Genomic DNA, 16,204 nt, shown 5'->3' with positions numbered 1-16,204 from the left:
ACGAGTCATCATCTTCATCATCAATGGACGGAAACATCATCATTCATGCAAGTTAAAATTAATGTTAATAGAGTCGTTCACCGCTGTATCAACATCGAATTACCTAGCAACCAATTGTTTTTAATAACCGTCTCTGATTGGCCGATAACGCGACAGATAAAAAAAAATGTGTTTCAGATGCAGGAAAATTTGCCAGGTATCGCAAATTAGTATAGAAATTGTATGAAGTTCTATTTTTGAAATTATTACAGTTAACTAAAGTCAACTATAATGAGCTTATTATAATTGAGTCGGAACTGCCATAGAGTATCCAACACTGAAAAGTTAGCACTTATAGTTTAGTCTGTGGTGTCCTAATTGACATATTACAGTCGAAAAGTAGAAAAAAGCTTATCTATAAATCAGCTCAGAGAAAATGGCATTTTGTTTCACGTTTTAAAATTGAAATTTAGACTTAGACGTATTAAAAACGAAGTATTCTTATTTACATTTCAGTGTGTCGATCCTGATGCACCGGTGCCACCTGCTCGGGAGCCTAAACCAGAAACTTCAAAAGCCAAACTAGAGGTGCCTCAGAAACAGATAGAAAGCCAGAGTATCGAAGACTTGGGAGACATATCATCAGAGTTCAGCGTCGAGGTGGAAGAAGAGCCAGCGGACTTGAGTCAAGACCCGACTAAAAAGAAGGGGAAATTTTACAAACTCGTCAAGTCTATGAAGAACAGAAGAAAGAGTGTCCAAGTAGCTAAAAGCACGGATAATATACTGGAAGGTAAACCCGAAGAAAAGGAAAAGAAAAAAGGGTTCAAGTTTCATCGTAGGTTTAGTATTAGCAGGGGGCGAGAGGATTGAGCTTATTCGAGTTGTGAATACTGGTTACAGAACGGCGTTAGGCGCGAATAGATTTTAAACGGAAGACCGTTTTAAATATCAGTCAAAACGCTAGACGTAGCTGATAACAATACGGTTCAACACGATTATACGTTTGTATAATTAGAAAGGTTCAGTACCATGTTACCAATGTTACTGGCAGTATGGCATTACACTTTTACCTAATGCTAAACCGATATAGGTATGTAATTTATAAGTTAAGTTTTTAAGAGTTTGAGTAGGTAGGTACCTTTATTTTTATTTAATTGCAAGCAAGACAAATGAGACATATTCGATTGGATACTTAAGTATTACTTAGTACCAACTACTAACATAATATAAACAATCGGTTTTTTACCCAATTTAAGTCATTCTAGAATTTTTTTTTTTTCTATAATTATAAATGGATACTTTAACAAAAATGTCGACAAATACTGATATCATCTTTAAAAAGTATTTTTAAAAATTCAATAAAAATAAGTCGCCAATACACTTCTACGAAACAAGGTGATTAGTGGTGCGGTTCATAGATGTACATAAAACGTTTGGTAGTTAAGAGTAGGTTGTGGCCCAGTTTAACTTATTCCCGGGAATCGTAAAAAAATGTGAGTCAACGGAGACCACTCTGTACTGGTCAGAATAACGGGTGAGTAGACCGTAGGTGTCAAGAATATGGAGGCTGTTTCTTATCTGCTATGAGCTTAGTATACATTCAGCTATCGATCTTATTAGCTATTAAAGTTAGAGTATTTTTTGTAATAGACATGTATTTTGTTTACGGCATAAATGGTATGATCAGCAAGTACGCTGAGTTACTGATACTAGAAGTGGCAATGTATTGGTTACAGAAATACTTATTTTGTTGTTTTTGATTCTTGTAAATATTAACATCTTTGTTCTTTTTTTTTTTTATTATTATTATATATATATATATATATATATATATATATTTTTAACGAGCTTTTTAGATGATATACATTTATTTTTATTATTTTTATAAATTGAGTACCTATTATTGTATGAATGCAATTTTTTTATTTTATTTTATTTATTGTTTTTGTTTATTATTACAAATGCTTTATGTGATATGAGCACTATCTTTTACAGATATTATAGATTATTATTGTAGAAGAACATTCATTATGTTTTTTTTTCAATAGTTTCTTAAAACTGTACATGGACTTAATTTCTTTGATATTTTTCGGCAGTTTGTTATACAGCTTAGCGCCATCATATAGTATTAGGGTGTGCAAACCGGTTAACCGAGACTTTTTGGTCTCTGTTAAAAACCGGTTTTTATAGTCTCTAACCGGTTAATAACCGAAACTGTATTTATTTCTCAAAATTTGGAAAATTAGGCATTAAAAGGTTCAAAAATACGTAATTATTTAATGTTTTGTAATATTAAAGATTTATTAATTACTTTTCATTGACAACATTATTATCTGTAATGATTTTATTTTAAAAATTAGTCCCGAGTCTACTCAATTACAAATTTTATACAATACAGTAGAGTCCGGTTCGTATATTACGACTCCGCATAGACCTAACGTCCAACCTCTTACAACGACATAAGCACAGGTATTTATTTGGTTTTCGTATGTGATAGTATGAAAGTACATCCGTTTATTACGACTCCGATTTTAACGACCAGCCGCTTTTTACGACACATTTTACACAGAATGTCGTCTGTCAAGTCCGGTTGCAACGACGAGCGACAACGTTTTTAGTTTTACTAGTAAATTGAGGAAACAAGGCTACTTCCACCCGAGCACGCCCCCCTGTCTTGCCTACAACAAGTAGCAACATTACATTGTGGCCACGTAACTTTTTTGAATATTGCATTTAAAATTTTAACAATTTGTTCCCCTCGGGTCTAATCTTATAAGCTAAATAGAACCCAATTTGTATTTTTCGATTGCGTATAAACTAGCTTTACTTACAAATGATGAGCAAGCACGCATACTAAAAAGGACTTTTCTAACTAAACAAGTCACAATAAAATAAGGTATTAATACTATGATGATAATGATACGCTGTAAATAAACCTATTGATTGAAATGTTTTAGTAATAGAGATGTAGATATTACTTTTAATTAAAAGAAATGAAATTCGTTTTGTACGACATCTGGTTAGTACGACGTAATATCAGCGGTCCCTTGAGCGTCGTTGTAACCGGAGTCTACCGTATATTTCAAACTATATTTTTTAAAAGAAAGGTAAAATGGAGATCTTGGTTTTCTTACATCAATTGCTTGTATTACTAGGGGCTCTGGGAGCTGTAGACCTTCGCGACATACCTAGAGAACGCAACTGTCGTATCACATTCAAACCACACAAGCCTTTTTTAGCAATTTCCGCATTTACCAAATTTCCAAAAACTGGATAAAAATGATCTTCATCGTGCAAGTAATACCTGCTACGATATCATCAACATCAGAATTCTTAAAGATAATGGTAATTATTGCGTAGTGCGGCCATTTACTAAAAATCCTCAAAACCGGTTAATAACCGGTTAACCGGTTTCGAAGGAAAAGTCTCGGTTATCAACCGGTTTTTTAAGTTAACCGGTTTTTGCATACCCTATATAGTATACATTTTTGTCCGAATTTGGTTCTCGTTTGCCGAAGAATTAGGTCATTTGCATTTCGTAGTTTCATTTTTTGTCTATTATGCTTTTTGGAAAATCCTATCTGAGTGTGTATATTTTTAGTTATTATTTTTCGTACTAATATACACGTATTGTATGTATATACCTGTTTGATATTTAGTATTTTAGTTTCTTTATACAATTTTGTTGATGGTGTTAAAAAGTCATAATGAAATAATGTTTTTATTAGTTTATTTTGGGCTACTTCTAGTAACTGTAAATTTGTTGTAGCTGCTGAACCCCAGACTTCAATCAAATAATCAATATGTGGTTTAATGAGGGAGTTATAAATCATATATCGCGTTTGCTTGGGCAGAAAACGTGCAATTCCTTTTATGGCTCCTGTCAAGGAAACTAATTGTGTTCTTACCTTCTCAATGTGTGGTTTCCAACTTAAACTTTTATCTAAAATTAGGCAGAGATATTTTTCTTTGTCTACTTGTTCAATTGTTTGATTATTAATTGTCAGCAGGTCATATTCATCAATTTTCTTGTTTTTAGCTAAGAATATAACGTAGTTAGTCTTTTTTAACCGCCTTCCAAATCTCAAAGGAAGGGGTTATCAAGTCGTCTTTTTTTTTTTTTTAATGTTTGTTCCTCGATATCTCCGTCGTTACTAGACCGATTTTGAAATTTTTTTTTTTTATTGAATGTATATGCATACAGATTGGTCCCATTTTTCTCAGAACCCAGTTCTGATGATGGGATCCTGGAGAAATCGAGGGAACTCCTCAAATCTGAAAGGCATACATATGGTGATTTTTGTGTTTTTAAAGGAACAGCATGCATTTACGTACGGAACAGTGACATTTGGTGCAGTGGAACTCCTGATGATGGTCAGAATGGAACTCCTCAAATCTGAACGGCACACTTATAGTGACTTTGGTATTTTTATAAGAACAGCATGCACTTACGTCCAGAACAGTGATATTTGGTGCAGTGGAATTGCTGATGAATGATGATGGTCAGAACGGAACTCCTCAAATCTGAACGGCACACTTATAGTGACTTTGGTATTTTTATAAGAACAGCATGCACTTACGTCCAGAACAGTGACATTTGGTGCAGTGGAACTGCTGATGAAGAGTGAGCCGCTCCTGGTTAGAGTTACGTTCTGATAATCATTCTCATCTGTAAGTACTTCAGAATCATCCAGATTTCAAAATTGGTTCAGAAATGACGGAGATATCGAATAACAAACATTAAAAAATATACAGACGAATTGATAACATAATCCAACATTTGAAAGTATTTATCACCAGAACCCCAAAGGAAGACGGTTTTTTTTTTCTTAAAAATTATTGTGTTTATGGTAAGTAGATTACTTTGGAACCACACAATGAGAAGATCTAAATCACTTTGTGCTTTCGTTGTAACATCGCCTATAGTATCTCCAAAGTAAAATAAAGCTGTATCGTCAGCGTAAAGTGTTATGTCTCCTTTCAGGCCTATCTCTTTAATACCGTTGATATAGATCAAAAACAGTAAAGGTCCTAGAATTGATCCCTGCGGCACGCCAAAATTTATTTCTTTAGGGGTACTCGTGTGCTCTCCTATCTTTACCATTTGATAACGATGCGACAGATATGACTTGATAATATTATACGCCGGCCCATTAATGCCTATGCAAGCTAGTTTATTTAGTATCCCATCATGACTAATCGTATCAAAGGCTTTTTTTAAGTCTATAAAGACCCCGAGTACTATTTTCCTTTGATCAATATGAACTTTAATATTCGTTATGAGATCTATTGTAGCTGATAGTGTATTACATTGTTTTCTGAAACCATATCGTTTTTCATATAGAAAGTTTATAGTATTTAAATATTTTATCAAGCGATTATAAATGATTTTCTCAAAAATTTTGGAAATATTTGGTAGCACCGAGATGGGTCTATAATTGCTTAGATCACTTCTATTTCCTGATTTATAAATGGGAGTTACTTTGGCTAATTTAAGATTATCTGGAAATGTTCCTAATTCAAGACACCTGTTAATACATGCCACAATTTCATCAATAATCAGATCCTTTACACATATTATACATTTAGTGTTAATGCCATCTAGTCCAGAGCTCGAATTTAATTTTAAGTTATTACAGGGTGTCCACTTTCTGGAAAGTCAGGGAAAGTCAGGGAAAAGTCAGGGAAGCTCATAGTGGTCATGGAAAGTCAGGGAAAGTCAGGGAAATGATTTGGAGGTCAGGAAAAAACTTGGCACCAAGAAAAATATATTTAAAAAATAATATGATTTCTTGGGTTGACCACATCCATGACAGCAAAGATGGATTCCCGGTAGTGGTTTTAAGGCAACTTAAAATTGTCACTTTAGACTTTTTATGACAAGTATAGTACCTGGCCTCTATCCCAGTGATTGCTAATGAGAAATATCTTCATTCTCTAGCTGACCTTAATTTATCCGGCCCAAAATCTTAAATGCGGAAAAATCCAGATTTTTTTTATTGCGTGCCCTACCCACATATTCCAAAATGGCGAAGGGGGTCGGAAATAAATGCAGTTATAGTGATTCAGATTAACTAGAAGGCTGCACCACAATGTCACCATATACAACATTCATAATTTGCTTTTGCTAGGGCGATGTGAAAACAACAAAGACAAAGTTACGTCGCTGTCCAAATTCTATGTATCTATCCGACAATCCAAAGCGGAGTTCCTCGTAAAGCCAATGGCGCAAAACGTCACATAGAGGCGCAATTTTGTATGAGTCAGGAGCATAGGAGGATAATAAGCGTGACGATGGACAATTTCAAAACACTTGGAAACCTAAAGGCATAGAGGCAAAACATGTACCTACATGGGCATCCCAACGTTGACAACAAAGAAAGAATTTCGCGCTCGCTTCGCTCGCGTTTCATATTTTCCATTTCATACATTTTCATTCCCTTTATTTTTCGTAAAAGTTTCATGAATTTCAAGATTTTTTTGGAAAGTTTCCGCAACTTGCATATAACTACTCTGCTCTGATAGACTAGGTACTCCATTTTGTTTCCTATGTTATGTTACATAATAACTACTATCAGCCCCAGGGACGTATAAAAGGGGAAAAATTTTTTCGATTGTTTCGATTTTTTCGAATTTCGATGTTTTTTCTGGCGTAGGTTATCCAAGGACGCCGAAACTCAAACTCGCTCTACCCTGATGCACGGTATAGCCAAAAGTAAATGTTGATAACTACCAACTACAGATTTCGTTAATGTTAGTTTTATAAAACCAGAAATTAAAGTTTGATAGTTAACATAAAGATAAAAAAAACCGTAGGTATAAAAATATGAACTGCCTTGCAAATTTTAATATTTCGTAGTTTAAAAAACAAACATATTCCAGAAAAAAAATTCTGTGACAGATGGATAGACAAACGCATGAGTGATCCTATAAGAATCCCGTTTTTCCTTTTTGAGGTACGGTAAAAACTTATTTTTTTCAGGTTTTTTTTTTCAAGACGGAAAAAAACCGTTTTTTGCAACTCTAAGCAAAAGTGGTAAAAATTGAATGAAAATTTGGTCAGGGAAATTTTCTTAAATGGTCATGGAAAGTCAGGGAAAAGTCAGGGATTTTTTTTTGGGTTTAGTAGTGGACACCCTGTATTAATTACATTATTTACTTCATCGCTCGTTGTTGGTGTCAACTCGGAAAGATTGTAGCTTGATCCCATTGCTTGAGTAGGGTGGTCGGTCCCTCGAACAAAGTCCACATTAGGAATTTCTTCAGCCAGTTTTGACCCAATTGTTGAGAAAAAATCATTGAAGCATTCACATATATCGTTTGGGTCCATAATTGTCATATTATTATTTATCAATTTGGCAGGAGGAGTATCTACTTTGAATTTATTAATAGCAAGACTATTTATTAGAGTCCACATTTTTCCAGAGTTATTTTTACAGTCCATGAACTTCTTGTGGTAGTACTCCTTCTTAGCTTGTTGCTACTTCATTTCTTTTCTTTTTAAATTTCTTTTCCATTTCCGGGTTCGTTGGGTTTTTCTTTAGTTTTTTCCATAATACATTTCTTGCATTTATGTCTTTTATAATTTCTGTATTGATCCAGTCCTGTTTTGGCAAATTAAGAGTCTTGAATTTAGTAGTTTTACTTTTCTGAATGCTTGCTAGTAGTTTCTTTTCCAATAGTGCATAGTCGTGGAGTTCGTGTATGCTTTCAGAGTCTGCAACTGCCTTGTATAAGATGTTGTAATTTATTGCTTCATATTTAACTTTTTGATGAACGTTAGGTTTGTACCTTTTAATTTCAAAATATATAACCATGCCATGCTTATGGTCTGATAAGGCTGACTCAATAATAGCTAAATGGAATTCATTTTCGTTTAGGTTGGTACAAACATGGTCCAGTATCGTTTTGCTTTGGGATGTTTCTCGTGTACAGAAGGATTTGCTTATTTTGTTTATGATTTTATAATTGTTTTCTTTTAGTGTTCTTTTATAATCCAAGACTTTCTTTTCTTTGCTGAGTAAGTTTAAATTAAAGTCTCCGAATAGTACAGCTCGTTTGCTTCTTTGCAGCTGTGGTGCCAGAGTTTCATGGAAGTCATTAATGTTAGCATGATTAGTCCTATAGATCGCGCCAATATCCACAGATAATTTATCAAGATGTATCCATAGCTAGTGATTTTCATTCAGGGTTTTTTCTTCAATAATGTTATGTTTTAGGCCGTTATGTGCAAAAATAGAAACTCCTCCACCCCGCATGTTAGTCCTGAAGTTATAGTAGTGCGTGTAGTTAGGTAGTTGATATCTTTTCGCCTCATCTTCAGATTTAAACCACGTCTCTGTCAGTATTACAATGTGAATTGTATCTCGAAACGTTTGGACAACACATTTAAGTTCGTCGAACTTCCCAGGCGCTACTATACTTCGTACGTTGCAGTAAAAGAATTTGAGAGCACCTTTATTGGTTACAATATTTTCATAACAAGTAGCTAGTTGATAAGTTGTATTGCGTACAATAGTAATATCGGGGTTGATAGAGGTGGGTTCTAAGCGTTGGAGTTTTTTGGGAATATTTGTACGAGTTTAGGCACTCCCTTGACGTATTTAATTCCCAAGCCGCTTTCTCCGCTCGCTACTCGCTGATTTAGTTCGTCTTTGATGTTTTTGAAAAATGCTTGCTGGGATGGAGTTTCGTCAGGAAAGATTTTAACCGTCTCAATGCCAGCTTCTTTTTCTGTTTCAGGATAGATATAGCAGTATCTTGGGTCTCATAGCAGACTTTAGTAAGTCTATTCTTATTTGGATTTGCTTTACCAAGGCGATACACTTTGATAGGGTCTGGACACTCTGGACAGTGAGGTGAAATAATTTTTATAGTTTCTATAACTGCATTTTTATCTATTTCTGCTTTCTCGCTTTCCAGGGATGCGACCGCTTCTGGAAGCCCTGCAATGATGATGTTTTTGGCCCATTTCAGCCATTATATCTTCGTAATCAGCAGTGGTTTGTGTTTTTCGTGTTTTTTGTTTCACATTAGCTTCTAAGAGATTAATTCTTGTTTCGGTTTTCACGTTTGATTGAAGACAGTTTGCCAAATCCAATTTCATTTGATTTTGTTCACAGGTTAAGTTCTCCACGGTCGACCTAATGTCACTTACGTCATTTTAATCGAGGTAACATCATCACATAATTTTGTGAGGTCTCCTTTTTGACTCTTAAGCGTTGATTTTATATATGACATCAGTTCGGATATTTCCTTACGCATTTCGGATATCTCGTTTTTAATTGAGTCGTTGTTGTCGTCATATAGTTTGCGTCTTTGTCGAACAAACTGTGGTGCGCGAGGAGTCTCCATTAGAAGATTCATACTAGTTAACTCCGGATTTGATCCACTGCGCAAAGTGCGCTCGCTGTCTCGGCCACTTCTAGTCGGTGAGTCCATACTGATCTGTGGTTACTCACGCGCAGATAAGCCACAAAGCCGGTCGCTCGGAAGTATTGTAGTAGAATAAGGTTGTATTGATATCACTTCTTCACAAGACACAAGCTGTTATACTAGGCAGTAATTAAGGTCGAAAATTATTTGTCGGCAAATATTAAATTTTTAATTTATTTCGCGACACGTCCGCTCTGTACGCTCACTTCACAATTATCCTTTTATATGTATCGTTAATCGTTTTATTACTCGTACGTGTTGAGAATAGCTAGTCACGTTCTAAAAATTAGATCATTTGATAAATAGATGATTTGTCCTCCGTTAGGTTAGTTTTATAATATCTTACCTAACCGAACTTTATTTTATTCATGGGGGAAATATATATAAGTAGGTACCTGTTGTTTTTCATGTTACGAGTTACAATTTTCTTTACAAGAATAAATATTTTATCTAAGATTGAGGGCAAGAGCCATATCGCAGTGATTGAATATCATTTTAGTAGAACATTAAATATTAGTCATATGAAAATATCAATAGCTTACAAAGAATATCTACTTACAGAAATTAGTATGAAGTTCGGATATTAGGACTATATTATTAATAGGTAAATGTAAGTTTTACACAAAGGTGTAGATTTTTACATTTTATTCCAATAATTCTACACAGATACTAATAAATTTGGACGGTCTTCCTAGTAGAATGTTAAATATAGATCTCAAAGAATTAAATATTACCTGTTAACATGTCGATGTTATCGTTAATGCAAATGTATGTGTATTATAGGGTCCCATTTACAAATAATGTCAACCAACAAACGCTAATTTAAATAATTTTTCAGTACAGATGGTGTTTTTTTACGCACTAGTGCGAGAAGTGGTTCATTATATGGCAGGTCGAAACTTCGGAGGTCCATCTGTACTGAAAAACGTCGTTCGATACACGTGCGAAAAGGGAATTCGTAACTCGTGTCGATTTAAAACACTCCCTTCGGTCGTGTTTGTATTATTCTATTATTTATTTTTTCTAACACACTATTTGGGAAATAAATGGCTTTTATTATTATTATTTCGGTCGTGTTTTAATTTATCGCCACTCGTTTCGAACTTCCTCTTTTTCGCACTTGTATCGAAATGTACTATTGTGTGTACAGAAGGGCGTTTAAAACACACTAAGTGAATTAAACATTATATTATTACGAGGGGCTGCACTGTGACGAACTCTAAGGAGATATTAATATAACCTTCCGAAGCGTTAGCACGCGTCCTAAGTAATTGTCCTAAACTAACATTCATCCTTCTTGCGTTATTCCGGTATTTGCCGCGGCTCATGGGAGCCTGGGGTCCGCTTTGACAACTAATCTTATTAATATCAACTAAACTAACATTATTACTAATTTATCATTGTATTATATTAGCATTTCCAACAGTTCACTTAGTTCCGAGCGTAAAGTCGTTTAAAAGATCATAAATGGGTCCCTTTATGTCTTTGCATGCGTATATACCTAACCAACATTTATTTGGTGAAATTGCCTACCAAATGTTGCAGACAAAAAGCGTATACAATATAGGTATGTTGTACAAAAAGTTTATTTGCTGGATAAACTGGTAAGTACAAAAAAATAATTGTGCTCATGTAAAAAGGTTTAAGTAGGTTTGTGTGTTAACAATAGATTTTTTCCTATGTCGTCGAGAGAATTCTACTAAACTTACCTACATAATAAAATAGATACGGTCCACTGAGGAGCGAAGCCATCAAAACACGAAAGCTAGCAATTTTAGCATTATTTGAGATAAATATCACATATATATTCTTTACTTTTTGAGTAAATTGTGACTTCTAAATTGTTTTTTTTTATTATTAAATTACCGAATACAATATCGTATTACGAGTTGTGTAGTGATCGTATTGATCAGTCACGAGGTCACGATACTCACGACTACCGAGGCGGCTCTGCTTTCCAGTGGCTCGTGCTGTAATGATAGCAATAACAGTTTTTGTCTGTGATAGACGTGATAGTATTGTGGTTGGTCGTAATAAAATCCAAGTTCAAGGTCATTACTTACTCCCGCCATGCCATTGAGACGTGAAAGACTATTTTAATCAGTTACAAGATCATTATTTTTTTTGGTTGAACAAATTTTAGCGTTAACAATATCTATAAGGATGTTAGCATTTTCAATAGTAACATTTGATTTGTCGATAATCAATATAAATTTGTTGATTGATTGATTGCATGTATCTCATAACTATTATCTTCAGATTTATGATACCTACGTAATGTTTCATTCTGCGCTAATCTGAATTAACTTCTTACAATTTTAGTTTTGTTGTAGACGATGATGTTTCATCTAGATGACAATGACTCATAACTCCCATTAAGTTTTAATTCGAATTTTCTGGGCGGGGGTGGTAAATTTAAACTTCTAGAAGACTCTATATTGTCTATCTGCAATTGAAGGCATTGGCCGCATTACACGCCCGGCACGTATGATATCTTTCCTCTTTTTGGAAATTAATGTGACTTCCGATTTGACATCTGATATGATATGATGTTTGATAAATAATTAAAAAATATTGGTCTTTTAAATAAACTCCGTTTTAAACCATGTTCCCCTAAATGTTTATTTCTCGTCATAAACCCTTTAAAAAAGAGGAGGGTTTTTACAATATGGCGACTAAATCACGGCATATTGTTGAGTTTTTGTTACGAAGATATTTCGTATTAAGTATTCCTGTTGAGTCACGCGCCACCACGCGGTCAGTTAAACACGAAAAAAATATCTAAATATAGGTAAATAATATTATGTTTGTGAAAATGTGTTTATTAACAGCTTCAAAGCAGGGAATGCGGGATTAAACTCTACTTTTCCTGTTTCTTCTAGGTCTATTCTATATTTCATCAAATGTGTGCCTTTCTCTATTTACTGTCTTAATGCCTAAGTATCTACTTATAATAGCTTGTTCCACGTTGTATTCATTTTATTCATACACATATAGGAAATATTAAAATGATATACCTAATATAATCCGCTACTGTAAGATTACGTCTGATAAAAGCTGGTACATACAAGAGAAATTTGAAAGAAATTATTTTCCTTTCTTCTTGAGTTAACATTTCGTTACGCTACTAACACGTTGCAAAAATCGATCAAAATAAACTTAATCGATTTTTTCCAAGTAATTAACATTGATAATTAAAGTTTGTCTTCTGCGACTACACTCGATTATTTACATACCTATTTTTATTTCTAGTTAGTTAATTAATTTAATAACCAGTTTGAGCAACGTCGAATATTTCTGAGAGAAATAAGTACTTTTCAAAAAACTAAGTCTATTTATCTATTCTCAAATGGCATTTATTGAAGTGATACAATTCTATAATCCGACGAGAACATTTTTACTTACTATAATACTAAGTTCTCTATTTATTACTCTTAATGGCTCAATTTTCAGTAGTACCTATTCAGGATGGATTTATGTCACGCGTTGTGTATATATATATGCACTATGATGGAGTAGGAGGTGTATTATATTTTTAAATTTTAAATATGTTACTCATCTGATATATAATAAAATAACTGTGTAAAAAACGCGTCCAAGTCTCAGTTTAATGCAATGCATTAGTTTCAGAAAAAATGTTTGATTGGTTACTCCACATGTGTTTAATCAGTTAATGAGTTGCATACTTACTAATAAATTGTAATAGGCGTTTCTACGCCAATGTAGGCAGAATATGCTGCACCTATTGTACTTGAACTTAACCATCTTTGTACCATACCCTAAGAAATTAAGATTTGTATTTGTATTAGTCTCAAAGAACACTTTAACTTTTTATTGTTATTACTAAGTGTGCACAATAATCTTGTCGACTGATCGACTGGTCTAAGCCCACAATTTTACAGTCTATGGAATATCTATGTATGTTTGTGCCAACAGGTTAATTCATAATTTTTAACCGTCGCCTCATATCTCAAGAAGGACGGTTATCAAGTCGTCTGTATGTTTTTTTTTTATTTTTTTATTTTTTTTAATGTTTGTTCCTCGATATCTCCGTCGTTACTGGACCGATTTTGAAATTTTTTTTTTAATTGAATGTATATGCATACAGATTGGTCCCATTTTTCTCAGAACCCAGTTCTGATGATGGGATCCTGGAGAAATCGAGGGAACTCCTCGAATCTGAAAGGCATACATATAGTGATTTTTGTGTTTTTAAAGGAACAGCATGCATTTAGGTACGGAACAGTGACATTTGGTGCAGTGGAACTGCTGATGATGGCCAGAATAGAACTCTTCAAATCTGAACGGCACGCTTATAGTGACTTTGGTATTTTTATAAGAACAGCATGCACTTTTATCCAGAACAGTGACATTTGGTGCAGCGGAATTGCTGATGATGGTCAGAACCGAACTCCTCAAATCTGAACGGCACGCTTATAGTGACTTTGCCATTTTTATAAGAACAGCATGCGCTTACGTCTAGAACAGTGACATTTGGTACAGTGGAACTGCTGATGGTCAGAACCGAACTCCTCAAATCTGAACGGCACGCTTATAGTGACTTTGGTATTTTTATAAGAACAGCATGCACTTGCGTCCAGAACAGTGACATTTGGTGCAGTGGAACTGCTGATGATAGTCAGAACCGTACTCCTCAAATCTGAACGGCACACTCATAAGTGACTTTGGTATTTTTGCAAGAAAAGCATGCATTTAAGTTCAGAACAGTGACATTTATTTATTTAGTTATGTTTGTTAAGCATATTGAGTTTTCAAGTCAAAGTTTGTCAAGCTTCGATTTCTTATAATATAATATCGGATTCATGAGGAATTGAGGAAACTCCTCAAACCTTAACGTTATACGTATATTCATTTATGTTGCCATCTAATAATTAAAGCATTAAAAGCAGTTTTAAAAAATACCTACACATTTCTACATTAATAATTTTTAAGAAAAAAAAACCGTCGCCTTTCGGGTTCTGGTGAAAGTTACTTGCGAATGTTGGATTATGTAGAAATGTGTAGGTATTTTTTAAAACTGCTTTTAATGCTTTAATTATTAGATGGCAACATAAATGAATATACGTATAACGTTAAGGTTTGAGGAGTTTCCTCAATTCCTCATGAATCCGATATTATATTATAAGAAATCGAAGCTTGACAAACTTTGACTTGAAAACTCAATATGCTTAACAAACATAACTAAATAAATAAATGTCACTGTTCTGAACTTAAATGCATGCTTTTCTTGCAAAAATACCAAAGTCACTTATGAGTGTGCCGTTCAGATTTGAGGAGTACGGTTCTGACTATCATCAGCAGTTCCACTGCACCAAATGTCACTGTTCTGGACGCAAGTGCATGCTGTTCTTATAAAAATACCAAAGTCACTATAAGCGTGCCGTTCAGATTTGAGGAGTTCGGTTCTGACCATCAGCAGTTCCACTGTACCAAATGTCACTGTTCTAGACGTAAGCGCATGCTGTTCTTATAAAAATGGCAAAGTCACTATAAGCGTGCCGTTCAGATTTGAGGAATTCGGTTCTGACCATCATCAGCAATTCCGCTGCACCAAATGTCACTGTTCTGGATGAAAGTGCATGCTGTTCTTATAAAAATACCAAAGTCACTATAAGCGTGCCGTTCAGATTTGAAGAGTTCTATTCTGGCCATCATCAGCAGTTCCACTGCACCAAATGTTACTGTTCCGTACCTAAATGCATGCTGTTCCTTTAAAAACACAAAAATCACTATATGTATGCCTTTCAGATTCGAGGAGTTCCCTCGATTTCTCCAGGATCCCATCATCAGAACTGGGTTCTGAGAAAAATGGGACCAATCTGTATGCATATACATTCAATTAAAAAAAAAATTTCAAAATCGGTCCAGTAACGACGGAGATATCGAGGAACAAAAAAAAAAAAAAACATACAGACGACTTGATAACCGTCCTTCTTGAGATATGAGGCGACGGTTAAAAAGACGAACCTGATGATTGTTGTTTGATTTTTTTGCTGAATTTATTAGCCACCGACTTCAAAAATGGAGGATCTCAACTCGACCGAACTTTGTTTTTAGTATTAAGGGTGCCAAGAATTAATTATTTCAACTGTAAAAATTAAACAGCCGTGGTGCGAAAAATACATCACCGATGGAAACGTTGCATTCTTTTATTAAAACCGCCAACTTATGCATCATACGATATATATCTGTGAGCTATAGTGTACTTACTCGTAATACAATTGTAAAATTTCTTCCATGCCTTATTGATAAAGAGTTAAATAATGTTACTTGTGTGCAACAATTATCAACATAATCATAATGCTTATATCTATATCATATTGTTGAATAAATTAGTGACAACACTTGACCTGGTTGGTTTATTTACGGGCTTTGTTGATACTAGTTGTAACGCTAAATTTGTATTGTAAATATATTATATGCTGTTATATTGAAATTTGTGAAGGTTTCGTTTTATTTTATCTGCACTTATAGTAAACCCATATGTGTAGGTACCTGTGTGTAGGTATTCTAATAAAGAGTTATTTCTTAACTCTAGAGAATTCTAAAAATGAGATTTAAATAGCCGTAGCTGCGCACTCTTCGCAGTTCTGAAGATAATGTCATCAGAATTTTTTTTGAATACTAGGTAGAATCATAGAGTAATAGAAATATTAGGTCCATGTCCATGGTATAGGTAATAAATGTCGTCTGTCAAAAGTGCAAGTTTAGACGCAATTAAACGAATATATTATATTTACCAGCAGAAAAAAGTTTGAAGTAAAAA

General features: G+C 34.2%; 1 protein-coding gene across 1 annotated transcript in view; it reads left to right on the top strand.

The window, feature by feature from the left end:
- Positions 1-1,067, top strand: part of LOC125226140 (START domain-containing protein 10-like) — a 105,049-nt gene extending 103,982 nt beyond the window's left edge. The window contains exon 6 of the mRNA XM_048130032.1: positions 496-1,067. Within this exon, the coding sequence (XP_047985989.1) occupies positions 496-852 (357 nt within the window). The 3' untranslated portion in view covers positions 853-1,067. The remainder of the gene's footprint in view (positions 1-495) is intronic.
- Positions 1,068-16,204: the final 15,137 nt, after the last annotated feature.

This window comes from Leguminivora glycinivorella, chromosome 1 (assembly GCF_023078275.1).
Source record: "Leguminivora glycinivorella isolate SPB_JAAS2020 chromosome 1, LegGlyc_1.1, whole genome shotgun sequence".
In the NCBI taxonomy this organism is placed as follows: Eukaryota; Metazoa; Arthropoda; class Insecta; order Lepidoptera; family Tortricidae; genus Leguminivora; species Leguminivora glycinivorella.
This window is presented reverse-complemented; position numbering and strand designations above follow the sequence as displayed.